We start from the raw sequence: 27,776 nt of genomic DNA, 5'->3' as shown, positions 1-27,776 counted from the left end.
GATAATGGGGATATATAAGAAGATGCCTGAGACCAGCCTATTCATTCATTCTCACGACAACAAAGGCACTCCTACTAAGTTCTGGGCACAGAACTAGGTATCAGGGTATCTCCTTAACTGAAGCTTATTTAGCACTCAGCTCTAATGCCTTATTTTCACCAAGTACTTCTTCCTTATAGCTCTACCTGTACCTGTTCTGTTCTTTAACTACCATTAAGGTCTTCTTTAAGTATTTGTTATTTATCTGACTTCAATCAACTAATTCCTACTTTTTAACTTTCCCTAAAGAATTGTCTATCTTTCTTAGATAGGAAATAAGGAAAAGATACAGTGTGGTATAGGTTCTATTGTATATACACAGTACTTTTGGGCACCAGTTGAGATAGAAAATTAATGTAAGGGATCATCCCTATTTTCATGGATATTGCAGTCATTCTAGTCCTCCTCATGTGTAGCCATGTGGTTTGGGTAGGGCTGACTCCACTTCAATCCCCCTTGCCACAGATATTACAGTATATAGATGTTAATTTAAGGGCACCGAATAAAAGAAAACTTTGTTGGCTTAAGAATTCCACTCCTGGGAAGACATATGGGAACATATGTTTATGTATGACTGATTCACTTTGTTATAAAGCAGAAACTAACACACCATTGTAAAGCAATTATACCCCAATAAAGATGTTAAAAAAAAAAAAAAAAAGAATTCCACTCCTAGTGTTTATTACAAGCTGACCAAAAACAAAATATTCAGAATAGTGAACTAGAAGTTCCTGGAGGGCTGAAGAGGCCTCTTGAATTCTCTGGGTGGGACTCAGCATTCACACATCAATAGTAGTAACCATCTAAAATCAGACAACACAGAACTACCCTTACAATTTAGAAATAAACTTTTAAATGTCTATTAGGTGTAGAGCACTATGCAGTGACGAAGTTATAGGAAGGGATTAAAAAAAAACCCTACATGGTCTTCAAGCAGCTTTTCACCTAGTTAGCAATAACAGGCATACACCACAGAGACACGAAGATGTCAAAATTATACTTGAGATATGGGCAACACAATGAAATGTAACCACACAAAATTTACAAGGAAATAGAAAGCAAAGCACTGATACAGGCATGTGGGCTTTTAATTAGGGAAGGCTTTGTGGGATCAACTATTTAAGCAGTCTGAAAGGGCAAAAGATGACAGAAGGCAGGCATTATGAATAAATGTGAGAAAGATACACTAAAGCATGAATGAACAAAGTGTGACTAAGGAATGGTGGGGCAGATAAGCACAGAGTCCATGGCTTCAGCGACTGTTACAAGGAAAGGGCAGTTGTATTTATTCTGTTCTTTTCCTTCCAGTATAAAGCAAAAAAGACAACTTTAGAATCCTCCAAAAAGGACTTCCCTGGTGGCGAAGCGGTTAGGAATCTGCCTGCCAATGCAGGGGACATGGGTTCGAGCCCTGGTCCAGGAAGATCCTACATGCTGCGGAGCAACTAAGCCCATGCACCACAACTACTGAAGCCCGTGTGCCTAGAGCCCGTGCTCTGCAACAAGAGAAGCCACTGCAAGAAGCCCATGCACTGCAACGAAGAGTAGACCCCGCTCACCGCAACTAGAGAGAGCCCACGTGCAGCAACGAAGACCCAATGCAGCCAAAAATAAATAAATTTTTAAAAAAAGGAATCCTCCAAAAATAAACAGACACCAGATATTACAAATATATATATATACATGTCTGTGTTAAATACATGCAGGGACTAACCAAAACTAAGTTATCTGCTGTGTGCTTAACACCGGCCTAAAACCTCCCTAAAATCTCACCCTGAGAAGACTATTCTAAGAAGTGAAATGTAGTACAATGAGTACTGCAATGAGTTAATGACAAAAACCAATTATGTACTGCACATATTTTTCAGTTTAAGAGCTTTTGTATTGGGTTATCAGATCATTTTAATTCTATGAAAGTTTCTTGAATGGAAGAGAAATATTTAAACCCACTAAAATCCACATAGTGTTTGGCAGTTTATAAAACATTCTCAGGAACAGAATATATAACGAATAGGGTCAATTGATGAATAGATATGTAAATTCTAAAATTAAAAAATATTAACTAGAAAGAGATTAAGTTCTTGAAGTTCTGCTGAAGGAAATGAATGCTTCAGTATATTTGCTTATATAAGAGTTTGAAAAGATATGTTATTTAGGTGAATTATTTATAGGAGAAACTAAAAATTAATGTTTTGCTAATGTGATATAATCAACTTTGTTGGATCCTAACCAGAACATTTTCAAGGGACAAAGAAAACAGAGAAGTGAGGTGCAGCATTTAGGAACTGGCCTGTATCTCTTCAGCACTTGTCATTTAAAATGTTGGGATTCCAGTTGATCAGTGCTTCTTTCCCCCTCCAACTTACTCTCACCCAATTCCTCTTGCTTTCTCCAAAACTTTTACCAAGTGACCTACCATTTTTAATTCATTATGTGATTTAATTTTGTTGTGGGGACTGATACTTCAGTTAACCTTATGAGGTTATTTCCTGCATTCTGCTTCCATTATCTTGAAGGGGTATGTATTAAATCTGGGCTGAATCTCCTTTCCACACCCCAGAAAGCAATTTCCTGCACTCTGTTAAGCTTCAGAAAGCAGTGCTGTTAAAAAAACAAGCTCTGCACTAGGCCATCCCCTGTGGAGCAGAGCTCATCCATGAATTGGGCAGAGGTTAACTGCTAAGCAAGTCATCTGGATATAAAATACTCATCAAATAGTTTTATACAAAAACCTGAAGGTTTAACAGAAACCAGTAGAAAGTAAGTACAAATTAAAAATGCTTCTCTTAAATAATGGCATGAATGTGTGTTCTTAATTTCTCTGATAATATATAGAAGATTCTTTACTTGATTTGCACTCAAATCTGAAGGATAAAGCAGTATTTCCTCTCAAATACATTATAAGATGATGCAAAGGTGTAATTTAGAAAAACGCATTATTAAGAAGCATTAATGTGCTTTTCCCATGTGGAATCTATGATGCTTTTCAGCTAGACGTGGTACCATAGTAACCCATGAGAATCAAATTACAAGAGTGAAACGGGACCTAAAAGCACGATATTTCTGAGTATAAAGTCAGAGTCTGCAGCAGACGATTACAGGATGATGTAAGAGTTTGGTAACTTGCCAGATTGAAACAAGATAATCTTATATGCACCATTTGTTATTTTGTGGAGTGTAGTGATATACTTCCTAATGTGTGCCTTCTTACCTCCTGTTCATTTTTTATGACAAAAATGAAGATATTGTTGGGATAGACTTTTGAGGTATATACTTTAAGGATATAACTCATCTTGTCATAGCCTACAAATTTAGGAATAAAGTACTGATTCTAAATGAATAAACCCAATTTAATGTGACTTTTGTTAAAATGTGTTTTCAAGCTTTATGATAACTTATGCCCTGACACAAATGTGACAAAAATGCTTTTGAGCAAACTGCATACTAATGTTTCCAGAAACTTGACAAAGCTGATCTTAATTATGGTCCTACAGCTCTAAGGCAAGTCATTCAATTATATCAATCTGGCTTCTATTTCAGAATATTGTGTCATCTGAAATACTGCACTGAAGTGGCTGGAAAGCACTCCCATGTTCTTAATACTACTCTTTTAGGGCTATTACTATGAATCTATTTGAGAAGTTGAACTGACATGCAAAGGATTTTGAAAATCTCAAAAGATTCTGAAAAATTCATCCAAAGCAAGGTTCAAGAATTAATTTTATCATATTTGACAAATTTTTCATAAAATCTGACGAACTTTCAGCTGATTATTCAATAAATAGGTAAATAAATAACAATATACTTTAAAAGTCTATAAAATTATGTCATTTGTACAAAGAAGTGAATGAGTTTTCTAAAATTTAAAAAGACCATGGGTTTTAAAATCACTGATGACATATTTACTTGACTCAGTGGAAATTCCTATATGATGAACAACATGGATTCTGTCCATTAGAAACTTATGATCTAAAACAATCATGAGATTCTGGTTCTTCTGTATTCCCTCTCAATCTTTCCTATGTACACAGCCCCAAAGAGGCTACATGTCTCCTTCTCTTTCAGAGACTTCATGTATCCCCATGGCTTCAACCACTGCCTCAATATGACTCTTAAATCTGTAGTTCTGCTTTGTGTCTCCTAATTTCCAATCCACATGCAACTACCTGGTGGGCACTGTTCCCCAAATATGCTGCTGTCATTTCAAACTCAACCTGTTTTAAACACCTGTACTACTGTCATCCTCCATCACTTCCATCCCCACTTTCACAGAGCTATGAAGCTTTGCTATTCTTTCTTTATAATGCCTTTCTCCTTACCCATCTCTTCTTTTTAACTGCCACTGCCTCTGCTATAATGCAAATCCTTATTACCTTCACTCAACCCATATCAACTCCAAGAGCTTGCTGAGCTCTTTCTAGTCCAGTGTATTTTTTTCTCTTTCTCAACATGTTTTTAAAAAAGTGAAACTGCTGGATTTGGGCAATTTTACTTTATGCTTGTTCTTTGAAAAGAGGCCCAAAGTTAAAAAGAGTTCCCGAAGTCATCTGAATTACAGTATTATCTGAGTATTAAATGTAAATTCTCAGTAGAGAAATTTACCTAGTAAACCATAAGCAATAAGCAGATTGCCTCCATGAAAGATATATACAATCTACAATACATACAAAACTAGCAGGTTTTATTTGGACGATAACATAGATAAAATATAAAAAAATCACTTTACAAGGAATAAAACAAAAGAATGCTCAATTTACTATAATAATTTTATGACTATAGATGTACCATATCAATATAGCATCACAGAAAGTTCAGAAACTAGAAAACAGGAGGGAAAACACATACTTCCACTATTCTAACAAAACTATTACAATGATTTTGGATTTCTTCTTTTATCTTCCATGTGTATATTTTTTGCATAGTTTTAAATCACAACTAAAAATTGGAATTCAGTTGAAATTTTTAATTTACTTAATTTTTTTACTGTTGAATATGTTGATATTTTCCTATTATTCCCTACTATAAATAAAGTTGCAATGAACCTTTGCATAGTCTGATTGATTTCTTTAGGAGAGATTCCTAGAAATGGGATTACTAGGCTTAGAGGAAAACAGGTTTTTATGACTACTGAAACATCTTGTCAAAAACTTTCCAGAACGACTGTTACTAATTTCCAATGCCACAAACACATAACCAGATCATCAGTTTCACCCACCTTCATCAGCTTTCCATGTCACAATAAAAGTGGTAATAGTTGGCAATTACTAGGTGAGGTTGTTGTGTTTTTTTTGCATTTTTATTTGAATCTCATGATTACTATCAACGATGAACATGCTTTTCAATTTTTAAAATACTAGTTGGGTTTCTTTTTTGAATTGTACATTTAAGTACATTAAATGCCTATTCATTTATCAAATATTCCCCTAGATGTGGCCTGTATTTTATTTCACTTTTTCTCTTAAGAATGAGGAAAATCTATTATCTCACATAAGACTTGGGGAAAAGTGGTTGCAGGCTCAGTGCCTTCAACAGCTCAACACAGAGGACCCAGTCTTTCCAGCTTTCCACTTTGCCATCCTCAGCTTGTTGGCCTGTCCTTTTATACTGACTCGCTTCATGATCTCAAGATGAAGCTGCATATCTAGCTGCCAATGCAGACAATAATGTTCAAAGATTCAAAACGCTGCCAAATCTTTGTGAGTGTGAATGTATGGGTGTGTGAACTTTCTTCTCTCTAGATTTCAGAATTAAGAGTATAACTACAATGTACATTACATTCTCATAGCTTTAAAAGTGCCTCCACATTTGTGATTATAATTATTTTATATCAAAGTATTATATTTATTTTAAAAACTTTTAATATAATACATATACAGAAAGATGTACAAAACAAAAACTTAAAAGATTAAGGATTTATCATATGAACCATGTAACCATAGAACCCCAAAGAATATTGCTAGTTTCTATAATTGGGCCCCAAAAATACTCCTATTGTTCCACCTACAAAGTGGCATATATCATGACTTTTACAGTAACTTCGTGTTTTTTATAGTTTTACCATCTACCTACACAGACATCCTTAAAACTATAGCTTTGCTCATCTGCTTTTCAAACTTTATGTAGATAGAATCATTTAGTATTTGCATCTATCTTCTTTCATTTGTATTAGTTTGGTGAAATTCATCCACGTTGTTGATTACTGCCATAGTTCCTTCATTTTCATTGCAGTACAGTATTACTTCATGTAAAGGTACTATCACATATTCATCCACTCTACTACTGACAGAAATCTGAATTATTTCTAGATGCTGGCTGTAACAAATAATGCCATGCACATTCTTTTACATATCTCTTGGTGCTCATGGTGCATATATGCATTTCTCTAGTATATAACTGTGAGAGAAAATGCTGGGTCATGGAATACACATATTTACAACTTTAGTAGATAATGTCAAAATGACTGCACCAATTTGTACTGCCATCATCAGTGTATGAGAGTTTGGGCTTTTCCATACCCTTGTTAACACCTGGTATTATCTATTTTGCTTTAGCCGTTCTGGTGGGTACTTAATGCTGTCTGTGGTTTTAATTTTGCATTTCCTTGATTACTGAATCAAGCATCTTTTCACACATTTATTAGACACCTGGATAGCTTCTTTTGTGAAATGTCTGTGTTCTCATACACATAAAGACTTAAATTTCTCTTAAAGCACAGCTTTAACTGTATCCCACATGGGTTCTAAAGGGCTTCTTGAATCTATGGCTTGATGTGTTTTGTTAGGTTTGGAAAATTCTGTGATTATCTCTTCAAATACCACTTCTGGCCAATTTTCTCTCTTTTTGCCTCTGGGACTCCAATTTTAAGTATGTTAGACCTTCTCACTGTATCCTCTAGGTCTTACTCTTCTTTTGAATTATCCATCCTTTTATGTCTCAAAAATTCTGAATATTGTTCCTGTCTTTTAGTTCACCAATTCTCACTTTTGCTTTGTCTAATTTGTTATTAAACCCATCCTGTCAGTTCTTAATACTCTTACTTTTTTTAGTTCTAAAATGTCCATTTTTAAAGTTTCCAGTTCTCCGCCAAAATTCTTAATCTATTTTTTATCTTCCTGATACAGTAAATATTGTTATGTTAAAGTTAAAGTCTGTGCCTAATAACTCCAAGTTCTGGAGTTCCCAGGAGGCAGGTTCTACTGTCCATTTTTTTCCACAGGCTTTCATTTATGTTGTACTGCTCCTGACTGTGCCTAGTTAGTAATCTGCTTGTATGTCAAGTACAAATAATAAGGCCTGGGATGGTGTTTTACCCTTATATTATTTTTCTAAAGAGTATTTGCCTTCCCAGGCATCCTGGGGACCCTAACAATATATCACCATAATCTAACTTCAAGAAGTGGGATGATGCAAATAGGAGATGTAACTACTATGAGGGACTGATAACCTCTGATTCATGCTACTTCTAGGGTCCAGCCTTTTAGGGACTCAATCCAAAGTGAGAAGAATATACTAGGCCCTCCCAATTCTTTGTGGGCCCTGGGCTCACCTCTTTGAGTCTCTGTCTTTGTCATTCCCTGGATCTTGAGCCAATAATTCTTCATTACCTTATTAGCTCTGAAATGCTTTCAAGCAGATTTAAAAAAATACTCTGCCTAGCATTTCTAGTTGTCCTCAGAAAAAGAGTTGGTCCAAATGACCAAGTCTGCTCAAATGACCTGTCTTTCCCAAAATATGTTTTATATAACACTAATTCTGAAAGATACTTTTTCATGAGGAAAATAAAAAGGAAGGGTTCTACTGTGAAATCGCTTTGAGTAACCATGTTTAAAGATTCACAAAACAGGTTAGCATTTTAAAGGCTCTGGTAAGTCCTACAGTAAAGAAACTGGTTTAGTTTTATTTAGCACAAGGTTTGCCAAACACATAGGTAAGTCCTTCTTTTCATATGGTTCCAGGAAACATACTTTGAAAAATGTAGATAAGAAATCATATCCACAGTTCTTAATATATTTTCTTCTAAATTTCTCTGGGAATTTAAAAATGTTTAATCTTTTCATTCATAAAGACTTTAGGCATAAAATTGAGTTTAAACTATTTTTCCAAACTACTAAACCAAAATGGCACCATTGTTGAAAATGGGCTAAAATACATTATTTGACTCTTCTTCACAAAAAAATAACGCTGGTCCGGGAGGATCCCATATGCCACGGAGCAACTAGGGCGTGTGCCACAACTACTGAGGCCGGCACGCCTGGAGCCCGTGCTCTGCAACAGGAGAGGCCACTGCCATGAGAGGCCTGCGCACCGCATCGAAGAGTGGCCCCCACTCGCCGCAACAGGAGAAAGCCCACGCGCCGCAATGAAGCCCCAACGCAGCCAAAAATAAAAATAAATTAATTAATTTAAAAAAAAAACAAAAAACACTTCTAAAATACCTATGACAGGCCATTTATTTTGGGGCGGGGAGGCAAGAAACACTTTAAACCCATGTATGCTATAAGTACTGCACAAAAATAATTACTTCCATTTGGTACCTGAATTAAGTGATACACGATGTCTAGTTAGTTGAATCTGAATTCTGAGGTGGCACATGTTAAAAAGCAGTTATAACAAAAATGTCACCTAGGATATAATCCAACCAAGCAGAATTACATCTAGCACAGGTTAAACAGGTATATAAGAGTATGAATCAGTGAAGAATCAAGACATTCGATCTTGATATAAGTCTGAGGTTATACTGTGTTATAAGATTGTTATAAGAAATAGATTTATCATAGAACTACCATACGACCCAGCAATCCCACTACTGGGCATATACCCTGAGAAAACCATAATTCAAAGAGTCATGTACCAAAATGTTCATTGCAGCTCTATTTACAATAGCCAGGACATGGAAGCAATCTAAGTGTCCATCAACAGATGAATGGATAAAGAAGATGTGGCACATATATACAATGGAATATTACTCAGCCATAAAAAGAAACGAAATTGAGTTATTTGTAGTGAGGTGGATGGACCTAGAGTCTGTCATACAGAGTGAAGTAAGTCAGAAAGAGAAAAACAAATACCGTATGCTAACACATATATATGGAATCTAAGGAAAAAAAAAAAAGGTCATGAAGAACCTAGGGGTAAGACGGGAATAAAGGCACAGACCTACCAGAGAATGGACTTGAGGATATGGGGAGGGGGAAGGGTAAGCTGTGACAAAGTGAGAGAGTGGCATGGACATATATACACTACCAAACGTAAAATAGATAGCTAGTGGAAAGCAGCCGCATAGCACAGGGAGATCAGCTAGGTGGTTTGTGACCACCTAGAGGGGTGGGATAGGGAGGGAGACGCAAGAGGGAAGAGATATAGGAACATATGTATATGTGTAACTGATTCACTTTGTTATAAAGCAGAAACTAACACACCATTGTAAAGCAATTATACTCCAATAAAGATGTTAAAAAAAAAGAAATAGATTTATCTCTGTGTGGATGTAGTAATAGAAATAGACTTTTAAGTAACTCACTAAGCACTTAAATATTTTAATACTTACTTGAATCTTAAATTTTTATAAAAATTCATGTTCACTAATCATCATCATTAATGTGATTATTAACACTATTAGCACTAAACATATTAAAATAGTTGCCTATGACTGGGGAATGGAGGGTGTGGGGAGAGGAAGAGAATGGGAGTGGAATAGAGGTATAAAGGGAAAAGTGAATAACATTCTGAGAAATGCTTTGTGCAAACCATTGAATATGTGCCATGATCTGAGGAGTGTGACTAATGTGACCCTCCAAACCTGATGGCCTAGAAAGGGGGGAAGGAAGCTTACAAAAGAAGAAAGATAAATTTAAAAAAAAGAAATAAAAGCAACAGGATTAGATTATATGTAGAAGGTCAAATTAGGATGACAAAGTCTGAGTCTGAAATTACCAAAGGGAACACAGAAAATTGAACAAAGACAAAGTCTAGATTTATAGTTGCACGGCAGATAAGAAAGAATAGTATAAAAGCTTTAGGGAAGTGTGGAGAGTACAAAACCCAAAAAAGAACAAAAAGAGAACTGAAACACTTGTTTGATAGGAGGAAGAGCCATGTTTATCAAGCCAGAGGTATGAGAAAAAAAATAAAGGCAAAGGGAAAACACATTAGAAATCTTCAAATAGTTAAACCCCATTAAATAAAAATAACTTTGGAAATAACACCAAGAGCTAGTCAAAATTAACATTAAATAAAACAGAAATTATTGATTCCAGCCATAACCAGGTTGCAAAGTAGAAGGGAGAGCAAGATGCATAGTGCTGGAAGAATAAAAGCATATGGGAAGGGACTTTCCTGGTGGCGCAGTGGTTAAGAATCTGCCTGCCAATGCAGGGGACACAGGTTCGATCCTTGGTCCGGGAAGATCCCACAGGCTGCAGAGCAACTAAGCCCGCGCACCACAACTACTGAGCCTGCGCTCTAGAGCCCACGCGCCACAGCTACTGAAGCCCACGTGCCCTAGAGCCACACGCCACAACAACTGAGCCAACACGCCACAACTACTGAAGCCCATGCACTCTAGGGCCCGCGTGCTGCAACTACTGAGCCTGTGTGCTGCAACTACTGAAGCCCGCACCCCTAGAGCCCATGCTCCACAACAAGAGAAGCCACCGCAATAAGAAGCCTGCGCACCACAACGAAGAGTAGCCCCCACTCGCTGCAACTAGAGAAAGCCCACATGCAGCAACAAAGACCCAATGCAGCCAAAAAAAAAATATTTAAAAAAAAGCATATGGGAAAATGCAATATAAAAAGAGTATACGGGCACGTAAACAACTAAAATAGAGCTGAAAAGAAATAAACTATAAATATTAGGAAATACACATACAAGGATAGCAGTCCTAATGTATAACTGGTAAGACCTTAATGAATTTTTCCACATTTAATTATCTGTTAATAAAATATCCCACAACAGGTCTTATCTGTTTAATTCCATTAAAACAGCAATTAATACAATGCCAGATACAATTAGGTATTTATTCCTACTTTAGGTCACTACATGTTTTGTAACTTGTCTCACTCAATAATGTCCATTTATTTCTTTCTCATCATTTTAAATTATTCAATCATCTCCAAAATTTTCTTAAGGCAGAAGCTCCTCACATTTTTGGAATAAATGGGTTGAATATATGTAATAGGGAATTTTTCCTATAAGTGATCTGTTTTCAGATGTGTCTTTGAACACACAATATCTAGAAGCAGGGAGGGAATTACTGCCCTTGTTTTCAGATAAAAATGATGATAACTGTGATTATCACAGATAAAGAGACCAAGACGACTAAATGTGATGATAATCCAAAGGGACACAGTTATTCTTGTGACTCTTTGACATACATGCCATGTTTTTGTAATGTTAAGATCACAATCTATCTTTACCAGCACTTCAGGGCTAGGCAGACAGACACATTTATGACATGTTTAAACTGCTAGTCATCTTGGCAGGGGTCTCAAAGCAAAAGAGCCAATCTGGCAGCAACCACAACATAATGTGAATGTTCTACATGTGACTACCAAAACAGATCCTTCAGAGACAAACTTCTCAATTCTCTTTGTGTCTCTAGAAGTAGGCTCACCATTTCTTCCTATTGCAATTTCTCTGAAAACATTTCACACAATTGTAAGATACAGCAGTCTGCTAACAGTCTAACTCTGGTAAGGATAGATGACACAGAAAGCTTCTCCATAAGAAACTGTCTTGATGTAAAAATTGTATTAAGGCAATTTAGTCTTTAGAAAAGAACAATGTCTGCTATGAAGGAGGCACTCAATAAATATTTGAATGAATGAGTAACTGAACGTAAGGCCAAGGTATGAGGAATAACACAGGGATATGAAAAAATGTTAAGTATCAGTGAAAGCACTAATTAAACAAAGCGCAAAGGGACATGTCTACTCTAGTCATATATCCCCATATTTTCCTCTTCATTTGGCAGAAGGCCTTGTTTGAGGTAAAATATTCCTTTTATCTCAGATAGGACAGATGCTTACAAAGTAAAACAGTAGGAATTCACTCACCCACTGGGCTGCTTCCAGCTCCATTTGGCACTGTGAGGTCTGAAGTGCTCAACATCCCACCTAACAACATTAGAGAGAGGAGAGAGGGAATGTGAATTGGCTCTCCTTATCTGAGTAAAGAGGAATTGAACAGAGGTAACTCTCACTCCATTCCTAAAAAACACAAAAATAAAAACTAGCCCAGTTTGAATTTGGCGTTAACGTGTAATATGACGTCAAATATACAGTCACTCGCCTATCAAGCTCTGGACATGTCTGCCTTCTTGTGTATCAATACCAAATGGTGCATATTGATAAGAATGGGGGGAGTGCTAATGGAATGCTATAAAATCTAGGAATAATGGGAGAGGAGACACTGCATTACACACAGTGATGCAGTAAATGCACCGAAAATTTCTGCTGAATTAATGAACAAATCAGACAGGGGGAGATGGAGAAAATGCTCTAACTCCAATCAGGTGAGTCATCTCTCCACATTTTTAACACGAATGGCTCACCCTCAATTTTAAATCTTTGCCCATGATATCCTAAATAAATTTTCTGCCTGTCTAGTATGGCTTTCCCATGATAAGGAAAGCTTTCCCAGGATAAGGAAAGCTTTATTTGTTCCACAAAGCCTAGTACAAGGCTAGAGCCACAGATTTTCAAAATAATACTTTAAAACGGAGGCAATTATGTAGTAGTGACTCTTTGCTCATCAAAGCAATAAAATTAAGAGTAGCAGAATAAGAAACTGTTTATGTTAGCAATTAGATTTTTCTTTCTTTTGAAGAATCGGAAGAATAAATATCAGGACATACCTGCACTGCCAGTACTTGGTGGTCTCTGAGGGGCTCCAGGGGATACATTTCTATGTAATGTGGCTTGAGGTGGAGAGAGCATGTTTGAATCTGCTAATGTTGAGCTGGCTGCCAAAGATGGGGACACAAGTGAACTCGCTGGGTTAGTGTAGGACAAAGCACTAGGGCTGGTCACAGGGACTGTGACAGACATTGAGAAGTTTTGAGGTGGCAAACCGGGCTGTAAATAAAGAAAAAGGAAGAGAAAACTGTTAGTTTCATTTTCATCTATATTAAATTTGATAACTTACGAACTTTAATTTGATAAGGTAACACTAGTTACTAAAAGCAGAGGATGGGGATAGGTTCTTACTAAATCAATTTGCAAGTTTAAGCTATTTTCTTTACAATTATATTTGGACATGAGAATGTTTAACATGAACATTTTCAATTTCCATTTTTTATATATTAATACATATATACTAGTATAATGTATATATTATGTATTTCAAATATTCAGAGATGAAAATGAAAGGTCAGAACCTGATATTAGAGTTGTGTTGTCATTTACACATTATAAAATACATCATTGTTACCAAGAAAGCATAAATTAGCACTTAAATGCAAATCAGTTTAGTAACATTACATTTCTATTGGGAGATTCCAAATATAACAAAAGGGGAAAAGTATGTACATATATTATAAACTTCATACATCAAGTTTGCCCTGGTCTGATTTAATTCACTAACATTCTTAATGGACAAAACTAAAAAAAAAAAAAAAAATCACGTTTTATATATATAACACAATGCAATGAGTATAATAAAAATGTAAAAAAAAACTAAACAAAATTAACTACTGGCAAGTTATCTTTAAACTGTATAAAGATTAAATTACAAATATTGTTATCTTATTTCCCTCCAAAATATTCCATAGTTCCTTAAAAATAATATTTTCTATTTTCCTCTTGCATTTCCTCCATAGACCACTTATACTTGTCAACCATGATAAATAACAATCCTCTTTATAATTTAAAGTGAGAGAAAATAGAAAACTTTCCTCTCCCTACATTTTAAAACAGTGATTTGCAAAGTAAGGTAACACTGCTAATTCAAAGTTGAAAGAATGTAAATAATTATGTACTTTATTCAATAGTTTATTTCAGGTAGAAAATAACTCATTAAAAAGTATAAAACAATGGATACATGATAAAATGTTTTCAAAGGTAAAGCAATTTTACTTAAACAATGCTTTTGCAGCTTAACATTAACTGCAAGGTCACCAACATCCGTATGAGTTCAAAAGGGATTTTTTTTTCAGTTGTTTTGTTTCTTAAGAATGGTATTAGCACAAAAAATACCTCCTTAAATCTGTTTTCCATGGGCTTCTTCTTATAGCATAGGACTACTTTGAAGAAATAATCCATGATGCATACTTTAGGGCACAGTTTTAAAAGAATTAACTCTGGTAATGAAAGAAATATCAGCATTGGAACCAATTTGTTCCACAAAGCCTACAACACATATGTAGTATTCTGGATATGTATCCAGAATAACTGTCTTAAGCAGCTCTTGCCAGTGGTGCTTCAATGAGAACTCTCTGAAGAACTATCAAAAGAGTATGAACTCAAAGAAGTACTGTTTCACTACGGTTAAATGTGTGAGCATGGAAAAACTTTAAACCAACTATTTGTTTTGTAACCAGTTTAAGAACACTGCTTCCTTAAATTAAAATCGAGCCAAGGCTGTCTTCCTCAATACCTAGTGTTAAGAAAAGAATAGGAATTTGGAGGTACTGTCACCAAATAGTTTGGGGACATTAACAAAGAGCCAAATAGTAAGCTACTATTACAGCAACTGTATAAAATAATTAAAGATAATTTTGAAACGCCACATTTTATAATAAATCCAGCCATTTTACATTTTATAGTCTCAAGATCTACTTAAGTACATGTAATATTTTAAAAGTTATCAGAGGGAGAGGGAAGTCTCATATGCACCCTGTATTTAAAATCATGGAAATTTAAACCTGGAAGGGACCTTAAAAAACTATGTGAGCCAACTCACTCACTTTACAGATGATGAAATTGGAATCCAGGATGCCCTATCCAAAGACATGGGGACAGTAAGTAGCAGAGCTTGTATTAGGATGTTTTCTCTTCACTTCTATGTTTAAGACACTCAAGATCGAAGATGTACCATTGTAAGATTTATGCAATTTTATTTTGAAGTTCTATAAAACCAAAAGAAATTAATAAAATACTTTTCCCCCTTCTACTTACTGCTGTCATCACCCACTACGAAAATAAACAAGATGTGTTGTCTATCTCTTCATGCACAAGATAAGATCACAAACCATACTTTAGTACTCACTGCGATTTTATGATTCCGCATCATATTATCAAATTCCTCATTAATTTTTTTATATTTTTCTTCTGTATGTGGAGTTAGCACATAGGAAGTATCAGGGTCTGGGCTGTCGCACCCTCTGTGTTCCTTCTTGTTCAGAGCCTAAATAATGAAGTTAACAAAAAGGATCAACAAATAAAAAGTAGAGGTAAAATAAAAGTACTTACAGGGCCTCGTTTGAAAATAAAATCACTATCTTCATTTAGTTTGCTGAATCTGTCCTCCGAGAGTGGACTGTGCTCAAAGTAATCGTCAGCATCAGGGCTCTCACAACCATTAAGGCCTTTCTTTCTTAAAGTCTGAAATACAATTGGAAAATTCACACACAAATGATACTAACTTGCCATGAGTTTTTTCTGTAAAATCTATTATGAGAGCACAGACTGAATGAACTGGGTAATACAAGAGCCACTGAAATGGGTTTAAATGATCACAATGCACTCTAAGTCTTCAAATAAAGTAAACCTTAGATATAAGCAAAATTATGTTCCCATTATACATTAAGAGAAAAGAAATATTTATATATTTGGATTCTTCCTTTCCTAACTTCCTAGAGAATACTAAATTACTCACTGCTCTGACAGTTAAAATCCAAATCTGATTACAGCCTGATCAACATATCTGATAGGATCAATGAGTGTGAGACCCCGAAATACAAATATATCAAGATGATATATATATATAAAGTTACCTTTATAAAATGAACATTTCAGCAACTTCATCTACTGACATTCCTTTCTGCCTGAGAGTTTATCCCATTCAACAGAAAGAATAGGCTCAATATCCCAATAATTTCATTCCTAATTTGTTCTTAAATACTGTGATTTTACTACATAACTCTGAAGTATAAAAACTCGAATACTTATTTACATATGACAGTAATGACCCTTTCCTACGTAGAATGTACGTATCGTTAGTGACTTCACATATCTTTAAATTTTGTAAAAAAAACTAATTCAGCATGATCTTTTCCACACTTTGCTAGCTCTTTCTACAGAGTGCCTTCGTGGATTGATTTAGTCCACTGAATTGACTTTCTGGAGAATTTTCTTGAGTGTTATCAAAGTATCCCCTGGACCATATTGACTCTTTTCCTTTCTTCTTACTTTGGGGTACAAATTGGTTGGTTTTCTGAGTTTTAATTTTTTTAATTAAAATCATCACAAAATGACTTGTTTAGTATTTATAAGAATACACTTAAAACCAAGGGCTTGATAATCTATAGAATATTAATTCACTTACAGACTAAGTTTTTAAAAATCCTGATGGGTCTTATTTTAAAGTAGAATTTTGGGGTTCAACAACTTAGATAGCTTTGAGACTTGCTGATTTTCCAGCCAACCACAGAGGAGTTTTAGGAAGTTAAAATTCTCCAAGTAAGCCTACCTATTTAGGTTAAGAAATATTTGAACAATAGATTAGTACTAGATGAGTGCATTTGTAAATGATTATTTATATTAGATTTAAGGTATATTTTAAATTAATTCATAATAAAAGATCTTGGTATCCTTTAAAACATGATTTACAATAATTATGAACGCTATTTTACTCTTTTTTTTTCTTGAAAGAACATAAACACACAATACATTAAGATTTGAGAATTTTTTCTTAATTTCTCTTAAGTGTATTTTAAAATTTCACTTCACTCGATTTTTTTTTTTTTGCATGCTTAAAGGATCATAAGAAATCAGTGTTATAGCTGTGTTAGCTTCTCAAATTGCTTGGCATGCACTAGGAATCCCATACACAATGCCTGAAACTCCCACCACAACACAATCACTAAACATGAGCATACAGCAAACACTACACCTATTTCCCCAATATCAGCCCCATGGCTCTAAGTTCTATGGGTCTAAGTAATCACATGAACTTTTATGTGTACTTAGCCATAAAAGGTCCTGTTGTTTAGAACTAAAAGGTGGACACGTATCCTCCCCCATTCGTAGTAGCAAGTTCTGCTTGCCAAAGCTCTGCAACTTGCTATCAGCAATGAAGATGTTAACACTCAGAATACTGGAACACAGTGAACTCTTATAACCAACACAGCTCTAGAAACAGAACAAATATAGTAGTCGCCTACACACAGATTTTATCATGAAGCTGATTTATTCTAGCCTGAAATCTCTGGATATTTTCCCCTCATATTCATATATCTTAAGACTAAGTAATTCACAGCCTTGCTCTTCCACTAATAGCAATCACCAAGTATGGTCTCTGAACATTTTTAAATTACAGAAGAAAAAGAATATGGCCTTTGTTTAGTAATTACACAAAAGTTTTATCCTACAACAGTAGGGTTAACTCTACTTGTACCCAAGAGGAAGAATAGTGCTCTGGTATCTCCAGCTCTGCAAGTCTTCACTTTAGAGGGGGTTCCTGTCATTGTGAGAGAATTTAAGAGGCTGTATCAGCTCTGCAGATAACAAGCTAATGTACCTCTGTTGGATATCCAACTTGTGTCTTCTTATCACAAGAATATGAAGAGTTGTTTTGAGGACCCAACTACCATAAAAAGACTTTTTCTGTCTTCTTTATCTTACCACATAGCATAATAGTAAAAGTTTCTCCTGTGTCACTGGTACTAACAAGTGGAATGCTGTATCTATTAACAAGGCCAGGCGAGGCATATAAGAAACAGGCTAGCTTCAGTTTTCTTACGTGCTTCAAGTTAGCCACAATAAAAACACTTGCTCAATGAAGAAAACAGTCTGAAAGGTCACCACTAAGGAGGAATCTGCTTTTAAGTGGGAAAATATTCAAGAGTATTAGCACTGTGCACTCCCTATAGCTATTACTGATGATTATAATGTTCCACTCTTAAGTAAACAGGACTTTAAAAGTACTTTATTCTTGTACATGTGATTGACAGTTTTTCAGTGCCATTATGGCAAACTTAAGGGGGAAACTCCATAGTGCCAAAATAATTTCATATTTCAGGGGCGTATACCATTTAAGTTGATGTATCCCAGTTGCTTTTCTTAAATAACTGTATTCTGAAACACAGATTATGAATTGCTAAAGGGACCAGTGGTGATGAACAATTAAATTATTAATCAGTTTAAGCTGACTTGATACAACCTGTTCTGTGTCCTTCAAATCAGTGTTCCAAACATGTTTAAAGATTCTAACTAGCAAGCTTACATGAAATCATAAAATTAGTATACCTACAATTTTCATTAGTCCATTTCTATAGAAAACAGAAATTTTATTTTTGGAGGGTCAGTTAAACATGTTTAAAAAGACAATCATTTCTACTTGTCACAACAAAGTTAAACTCTGTTAGGATTTTAATAGCCTTTCTTTTTGTGATTTTGGGAAATTTTACGTAGGTTTTAAATAATGAATGCCCTTAGCTAACATTTACCTTCAACATTAGTTACATAGAGACAAATTGTGAAAAAATTTTAAATGGATCAAAAAATAATTGCTAAGTGTCTTTAATCTAAAACAATGCATCTGTTAGGACACATCCTCCCAGGTTATCTGATTCTTTGTGGTTTGTGCCTGTCTTCAAGCTATTTTACAACTCTGTAGATAGAAGTTTATTTGTAGAAAGCTGATAGTAATGCAAATAATTAGGGTCTATAGACACGCAAATAGATTCTGTCTGAAGGAGGTTTCAACTGACCTCTTTCCTCACTGTGGAAGATGTCAATTTTGCACCTATGAAGAAAATTCATTTTGTCTTCTTGATGGGCTTATGCATTTCTCTAATCTTTGGATTTACCTTTAACCAGTTGCAACATTTTATTCTTGTTCCCTGAGTAATTAATGAGTTAAAAGTATTGACTCATGTTCATTTTATAGCTGCCTAAGAATCATGATTTTACCTTTTCTGAAAAAAAATTGTTTAACAGTTTTAAGAGTGAAACCACCCTTGACTCGTGATTCATAGCAGATCCAAACTCAGGGGGAAAGTCTGCTCTTGTTAGAACTTAGTATTGGATTGTATATCGGTTTTTAAAGAAAAAAGCAATGTGCTGTTTGTTATTTAAAATTTTTGAAAATATTTAATTGTCTGATTAATAATCTGTACTAATTTATTATGGTATCAAAAATTAAGGAAATATGATCAGAGAAGGATTATGACCTTTCAATTCTCTTCAAGAAGGACAATAATCCTTAATTTTTGTGACAATTCATAAATGAAATATTATTCATATCACAGTATTAAGAGTGTAACCATCTAAAACTGCAAACCCCACAATCTCTTGAAACAGGGTTCCTCTCCATCTGAAGCTAACGAGTTCCAAAGTAAAATTCAAGCTGTTGGGGAAGAGTAGGTAATGTTTTGCCTGTAAGCATTTCCAGGGAGAAGGGATCCCTACATGACATCTAAACTTTCTGAGCTGGATACGCCCAAATTAAACTTACAAGTAAGAGGATGTTTTCTTTTTGGTTTTGGTATTAATTAAATCAGTTTTACCCAAATGAAAAGTAACTTAAAGACTTCTACCTACTGATTAAAGACCTCATAGGTAGAAAGGCTCTTAAATTTAAGATTTCTATACCAACTTAAGGAAAAACATTAAAAAACTGAAATTTAGTGGGTATCCTGGCTAGAACTTCCATTTAGGTTACATCCATCTTTATTCTTTGACTAGGTTATTTTACAATTCTGTAGAGATGGATATCAGTTTAAAAGTATCAGAAAACTCACAGTAACTGCAAATAATTCCTGTTCACAGAAATTGTTTTCTGTGGAATGTCACTGATTATCACATTGTGGATACTGACCAATTTTTGCTTCCCCCTGTATTGGGTTGGCCAAAAAGTTTGTTCGGCTTTTTCCATAACATCTTACAGAAAAACCGGAAAGAACTTTTTGGCCAACCCAAAAAAATTCATTTCAGCATTCTTTACTGATGTGTGGTATTCTGAGTTCTTCTTTGAACTGGCTGTGACATCTTACTGGTTCACTCATTAATTAATTAAAATATTTGACACATGTTCACTTTATAGTTGAATGAGAGTAATGATTTTATACCTTCTTCCAAATCTAATCTGAAACTTTGAAGACCTACAGTCCCAACTGACTACTGTACATTTTCATTCGGAAATTTGGCTAATATCTCTATTTCAGTTTAACCAAGATGGAACTCATTATCTTTTATTAAATAGATCCCCTTTTTGGACTTAGCTATTCTAGTCAACACAGCAAGCAATCTTGCTGTTCACTCTTTGTTCTCTCCCCACATTAACATGGAATTCCAGATTTTGTAGATTATTATTTCCATTTCCACTGACTATATATCCTCCTTCTCTTTTCTCTCTCTTCTCATTTGTCCCTTAAATTGTTACAGATTCAGTTCTCCTCAATCCTTTGTACTTGTCACCTTTGTTTTAGATCTTTGATGGCTCTCTGTGATCTAAAAGCAGTAGCCTCTAAACTTTCTAGATTATCCACCCCATCTGTAAAAATATTTCACGCACAGCCCCCAATATATGCATACAATGAAAAAATTATATGCATGAATGTCAATCTTTTCAAATATTAACATGCCATATCTTAGGATGAAATATAATTTCCATTATTTTCTCCCTGAACCCTAGTAGTTTTATACATCTTACATCCCTCCTGAAATAACAGATGTAGAGTACAAAATCAAAGTTCCTTAGCCTAACTGCAAGTCACCTAACAGTCTCTTACTTTTTTTTTTCCTTCCCCATTTTTATGCTTCCTGAAACCTGACCCAGACAAAGTGGTCAAAATTATTGTCCTAACAGGCACAAAAATCCCTTCACTGATGTCACCCCACTTGTTTGAAACCCTGTCTTCTCTCTTATTTGTATGACTATTTTATAGCTCACTATGGCCTAGTTTGAACTCCATCTTTCCATGAAATTTTCTTCCCCTGCTGCTTCCTAGGCTGAAATTTTAAGAGCACTTACTCTATAGAGCATTCGTGTAATACAGGCAACATTGTATTTACTTATCTTCCATATATTTTCTGTATTCTTGAACTAATTTATGAACTTTCAAATCAAAGACCAAAGTCTAGATTGCTTTACATTTTCCGAGTCTAGACAAACAAGGTGCTACACACACATGAAATAAGTATTTATTAATACTTGCACAATAAAAAAAAACATAGCAAAGGAGAGATCAGGATGGTCTCTGATGTTATTTCAGGTGTCTTCTAAAACATAAAATTATGGATTTGTTATAATATACTTAAATAATAAGGCAATCCAGAAACATTAGTTTGAACTAGGTTGATCCACAGAAATCCTTGATAGTTGACTGCTTCTGAACTACAAAAATACCATTTCATATGTATAATTTCATATATAAGTTTAACTTACAATAGCCTATACTCTGAAAGCTGCTGGGATATTCTCCAGTGGGTTTTTGGATAGGAAAGATTAGAATTGGTAGTGCAAGAAGACTTCTTATTTTGAATGTACAGTTAGCTATAATCAACTAAGAGCCAAAGATTCTGATTCTGGATCTTATTTTGAACACAGAAGGCTGAAGTATAAAGCTGGAAATCTAAAAACCAAAAGCTTGACTTTTCTTAATTAAGGGAAACTCCATGACATCTATAGAGGATCAACCCAGTTTAAAAAAAAAAAAAATTATGTTAGCACTGAGATAAGTGTCCACAGCTCACCAAATCTCCTCTCCTACTGAAAGTATCAGTAAGACAGTATCATAATTGAAGCTTTTTTAAATTTGGGAATTATGTTCTGGTTACAAAAATGGGTAATTAGGTAAGAACCCAGAACATCAATTTTTACATGAAGACCATCAGTTGTGCCTTCAGGAGAGTCTCTTGCAAACTAGCCATGGTGGCAGAGATGAGGGACCATGTAGATCTTGAGATGGAGTTCCTGATTTCCAGCCTTAAGGAGGCAGGTATTGCTTCCTGCCTTGGGTGCAATCTGCCTATATTCTTTCAATAAGTCCCCCTTTGGTTTGAGCTACTTTAACTGAATTTCTATTCCTTATAATCAAAGAACCTTGATTAAAAAAAAAAACTGTCACAATTCTTTGAGTCATGAGTTAAGTCTCCTTATCTGTCTAAATCATCTAAGTCCCCAAACAAGTTTGGCTAATGCCTCCACAACCTAGCATCCAGAAAAGATCCCTAACCTGGAGAAAACTGACTCAAACAACGATCTTTAAAGTCATGTGTTCTACTGTTCTACTTATAAAGTTTTAGCAACCTTATCTTTCAAGTTCAAGGAAACACTTTTAGAATTCTGGAATTCTGGGTATATTTAAAAACACTGCTTGGCAGGCCCTGAACATTTGCCTCTCATTTTCTAGTCTACATTACTAAATCTGTTGGTGAAACTGGAGATAGAAAGAGTAAGGGAAAAGTAGAAAGGAGATAGGGAAAAGAAACTTGAGAAGGCAAGAACAATGCTGTTTAGACTTTTTTTCTAAGTATAGCCAGGTTTTTTTTTTACACAATAAACTTAAAAAACAAACATATTTCAATATGGATTATAAATTAGGCAGAGGCAGCTAATTTTAAATAGATTTCTTTCAGCTTATATTCTGTCATCAGCAAAAAATAACATTTAAAATTTCAGACACATTTATTCTCCATGGAAATTATATATACACACACACGTGTGTGTGTATATATATATATATATATATCAATAAATATATATGCACTAATACATATACATACACTATACTCTGGTGTTTGTTTACAGAGTGAAGAAATCTAGTATTCAGGATATTTTTCATTGTAAATATGTTTAAATAAATATTTACATCACATGGAATCTGAAATAAGAACTGATAAAAATCCCAGAGGACTGGCATTTTCTGGAATCTTGAGATATGATACTGAATTTTGGATTCAGGAGTCTATACTGCCTGAGTGTTTACCAGGGCCCCTGTCAGACTGCATTTTTAACATCAATCAAGAACTGAAATATACTTTAACATATGCTCAATTTTATAATGACAATTGTCAAATTCCATTCCATACCAATAATAATCATAGCACTTAGAAATGAAACTAGGGAATTAAAAGTACTCAAAAGGTATATACGCATAGTTTTAAAATGCACGATGACCTCATCAACTGAACCAATCTACAATATCACCACCCACCTATCTCATTTCTGTGAAGCAGCTAAGCAGCTCCATAAACACCGGCTGAATGGATAATCTGTCAGCTCTAGCTTATAAGGAATAAATGAGTGCTTGTAAAATAAAGGAATAATATGTCTTGAGTTCCAAGGAACTTAAACTGGACTTTAGAACTTTTTTTAATGAAAAGTTCTCCTTTTCCCCATTTTTAATAAATTTTCAATTTTGAAAGATACTTCTTATTCTTCCTAGACACTTTAAAAACACACAAAAACATTTAATTTTTAAAACTGGACATACATAAAGAAAGGTGCATCAAAATTTATATAAAATTCAACAATTATAAAGTGAACAATAGTAATTCTAATCAGATCAAAAAATAAACCAGACCCTATATATCTCCCTCAATCACATAACCCTCCCCTCTCTCCTCTATAGGTAATACCATCTTAAATCTGTGATGTCAACTATCTGTACTTTCTCTATAGGTTTACCATATACATATCCCTAAAACTATAATTTAGCTTTGCTTTTTAAATATCATGTGAATGTAATATATGCAATGTATTATTTTGTCTGGCCTCCTTCATTATACTTTATGTTTATTACATCCATAGGGTGGCATATAGTTACAGTTTATACATTTTTATTAAATGTTGTATTATATGGGAAAAAAACTTTATCCATTCTATTACAGATAGACATTGGAGTTGCTTCAATATTTTGGCTATCATGAAAATGTCAAAATGCACATTTCTGCATAGTCTACTGCGTATCTGCACACATTTCTCTAGGGTACATTCTTAGGAGCAGAATCGTAAGTTTGTAACTAGAAAATGCAAAACTCTTTTTTAAAGTAGTTGTATCAATGTATATTTCTACCTGCAATGAGGATTTAACTTGCATTCCCTTGATTACCAAGCAAATGAAGCACATTTCGTAACTACTGGCCATTCAGATTTTCTCTTTTGTGAAGTGCCAAGTGTTCTAGTACTTCGCCAATTTTTCTATTGAGTTGTCTTTTTCTTATTACTTTAGAGTCATTCTTTTATTTGTAATCAACATAAATTCTTTGTTAATTTTATGTATTGTAAAAATCCTTCCCTATTGTGTGGCATGTTTAACACTTGTCTTTGGATGAAAACAGGTTCTTAACCTTAATAAAACCAAATTTATACTTTTGTCCCTTTACAGTTATCCTTTACGGTAGTAATGTTTATGTCTCGTATAAGAAATCCTTCCCTACCTCAAAATCATGAAGATATTCTCCTATATTATATTCTAAAAGTGTTATAATTTTGCCTTTCACATTTAGGTGTATAATCTTCCTGGCGGTAGATTTTGTGTAAGATATGATGTAGGTTCACTTTCACAGTTTTCCCATGTATCTGTAACCAACTGTCCCAGCAACACTGCTTCAAGAGTTTGTGTTTTCCCCGTTTGATTTGTGATACCACAATTATCTATATATGTGCATGGTTTCTGAGCTATTACTTCATTGATATGTTTGGCATTCATGCCAATGCCACAGTATCTTCATTACTGTAGCTATAAAATTAGTCGCAATATATTGTAATGCAAAGCTTCTCATCTTACTGTTCTTCAGAGTGTCTTTTCCCCTTGAATTTCCCTATATATTTCAGAATTAGTTTTTGAATTATTAAAAAAATTAATTCCTTGGAATTTTCACAGGCATTACTTGACTCTATATGGATTATTCATGTAGCACTGACATATACAATATTGAGACTTCCAGTCCATGATATTAGGATACTCTGTTAAGTCAACCCTGCATTTCTGGGATAAATCCAACTGAGTCATAATGTGTATGACTTTTATATATTGCTGGATTTAATTTCTGTATTAGTTAGCATAAGTGATGTTAGATGCTTTAACAAACACATGTCTCTGTGGCCTAACACAATGAAAGTTTCTTATTCACACAAAGGCTAATGAGGATGTTTCTTATCTCAGAGAGCCTTAGGTGAAACTATTCAGAGCCCAGTCATTTTTCTTTTGGTTCCACATGAGATCTCAAGAGTTCCCATCTGGATTCTCTGCAGCTGGCTGACAAACAGAGAAGAGAGAGTATGATGATCACGTGGAAGGTATTTTACAGATCAGGCCTGGAAGTAGCATGAAACACTTCTATTAACATTCCATTGGCCAACTCAGTCACAAGACCACTCCAATGCAAGGCAGGCTGATAGTCTAGATGTGTGCCCAAGCAACGGAGAAAATGACTTAATGTGAAAATAAAAATGTCTCTGATAAAAAAAATTTGTGAACTCAAAAAAAAGTCAACTAATATTATGTTTAGGAGTTTTGCACTTACATTCAGTGAGACTGACTTCTGATTCTTCTTTTTAGAACTCTCCTTGTTGTTTTGCTATCAAGATTAGACTAGCTTCATATAAAGAGAGCTCCCTCTTTTTCTATTCTCCGGAAGAGTTTGTGAAATATTGGCGTTATTTCTTCTTTAAAATTCTGCTAGTACTTCTTAACAAAGCCATCTGGATTTGGAGTTTCTCTGTGGTAAACTTGACAATAAGACTACTCAGATTTTCTATATCTTTCCTGATTCCATTTTGTTAAACTATATTTTTCTCGAAATTTGTCCACTGAGTCTAAATTTTGAGGCACAATGGAATCTTGAGATTATATGTGCTCAAAAAATTATATTAAAATAGCTGTTGAATAGAAAACTAAATGTTACCTTTGTGATCATCTAGTTCACCTCCTACCTTTATAGAGGAGAAGATTAAATTTAGGAGAGATCCAAGTTCTCACCCCCCAACCCCACCACATCACACAGCTATTAAGTGGCAGTACTGGGACTAGAATAAAAGTCTTCTGATGTCCAGTCTAGTGGTCTTTCCACTACACTGTGTTAGTTCAGACTGCATTAATCAGTCAACAAACAAAAGGGAGACTGGATAGAGGACTGCGATCAGGAACCACTTAAACTACTGGAAAGAGAGCACACTTCTTGTGCATGTGGTTGTAGGCACTGCTTTCAGACTCCTTCCCCAGTTCTTCTATGACCTTATCCATATCTATCTCAGTTAGAAATGTGTGATGTTCAAGCTATGGTTTCTTTGAATTTTAAGGTCTTACCCAGTATATACCCAAGTTTGATGGCAAAGGTGTCAGCAAATGGTAATGATACTTCTCCCCAACACCACCCAAAACAAACAGTTTTGGGGCCCTTGTCTTCCGGGAGCTAGATACTAGGCAGCCCAACAGTCTCATTTTACCCACAGGGATAATGTAACTCTGTTGCAGAACTCCACATATAAATGAACACTTTGACAAAGTTGGCTCTTGGAGTACTGTGAAATCAGGAAAGTATATCTTCAAAGCCCTGGCTCTTGGTTCTTCACTATCTCTCTCTCTCTCTCTGTGTGTGTGTGTGTGTGTGTGTGTGTACTTAAACTGTAAAAATGATTTCATTTACCTTTATCCTTTTTTTCCCCTTTAATCCAACAAATATTACTGACAGCACTCTACTAGGTTCTGATATTCACTGATAAAACAGTCATGAGAATCAACAGACACGGGACCTTCAGGATGGGAGAGCAGTAAGATGTGGAGATACCTTCCTCCCCACAAATATATTAAAAATACATCTACATGTGGAACAACTCCTACAGAACACCTACTGCCAGAATGCTGGCAGAAGACCTCAGACTTCCCAAAGGGCAAAAAAATTCCCCACGTACCTGGGAAGGGCAAAAGAAAAAAGAAAAAGCAGAGACAAAAGAATAGGGACAAGACCTGCACCTCTGGGAGGGAGCTGTGAAGGAGGAAATGTTTCCACACACTAGGAAGCCCCTTCACTGGTGAAGACAGGGGGTGGGCAGGGGGGAAGCTTAGGAGCCACGGAGGAGAGCACAGCAACAGGGGTACAGAGGGCAAAGTGGAGAGATTCCCGCACAAAGGATCTGTGCCGACCAGCACTCACCAGCCTGAGATGCGTGTCTGCTCACCTGCTGGGGCGGGTGGGGGCTGGGAGCTGAGGCTCGGGCTTCAGAGGTCAGACCCCAGGGAGTGGACTGGGGTTGGCTGTGTGAAGACTGCCTGAAGGGGGCTACTGAGCCACAACTAGCCAGGAGGGAGTCAGGGAAAATGTCTGGACCTGCTGAAGAGGCAAGAGACCATTGTTTCAGGATGTGCGAGGAGAGAAGATTCCTTCCCCATGTGCCCAGAAAAGGCAGAGCACCACGTAAGTGAGCTCCAGAGACTGACGCGAGCTGCGGCGATCAGCTTGGACCACAGAGACGGGCATGGAACGCTAACGCTGCTGCCACTGCCACCCCCACCCCCTGAGAGCCTGCACAGCCCGCCACTGCCAGGGTCCCGAGATCCAGGGACAACTTCCCTCGGAGAATACATGGCACGCCTCAGGCTGTTGCAATGGCACATCGGCTTCTACTG

General features: G+C 35.5%; 1 protein-coding gene across 11 annotated transcripts in view; it reads right to left on the bottom strand.

The window, feature by feature from the left end:
- Positions 1 to 27,776, bottom strand: part of MEF2A (myocyte enhancer factor 2A) — a 178,506-nt gene that overhangs the window by 30,117 nt on the left and 120,613 nt on the right. For 8 of the 11 annotated variants that reach the window (XM_079907386.1, XM_079907383.1, XM_079907390.1 and 5 more), the window contains 3 exons: positions 15,248 to 15,385; positions 12,897 to 13,116; positions 12,097 to 12,156 (listed from right to left, as the gene is read on the bottom strand). In XM_079907386.1, the coding sequence (XP_079763512.1) occupies positions 12,097 to 12,156; positions 12,897 to 13,116; positions 15,248 to 15,385 (418 nt within the window). Of the gene's footprint in view, positions 1 to 12,096; positions 12,157 to 12,896; positions 13,117 to 15,247; positions 15,386 to 15,450; positions 15,583 to 27,776 lie in introns of all 11 variants that reach the window. The other 3 variants (XM_079907389.1, XM_079907391.1, XM_079907385.1) reach the window with 2 other exon arrangements.

This window comes from Stenella coeruleoalba, assembly GCF_951394435.1.
Source record: "Stenella coeruleoalba genome assembly, chromosome: 2".
In the NCBI taxonomy this organism is placed as follows: Eukaryota; Metazoa; Chordata; class Mammalia; order Artiodactyla; family Delphinidae; genus Stenella; species Stenella coeruleoalba.
The sequence above is the reverse complement of the archived record's forward strand: the minus strand, read 5'-3'. Positions and strand labels throughout refer to the sequence as shown.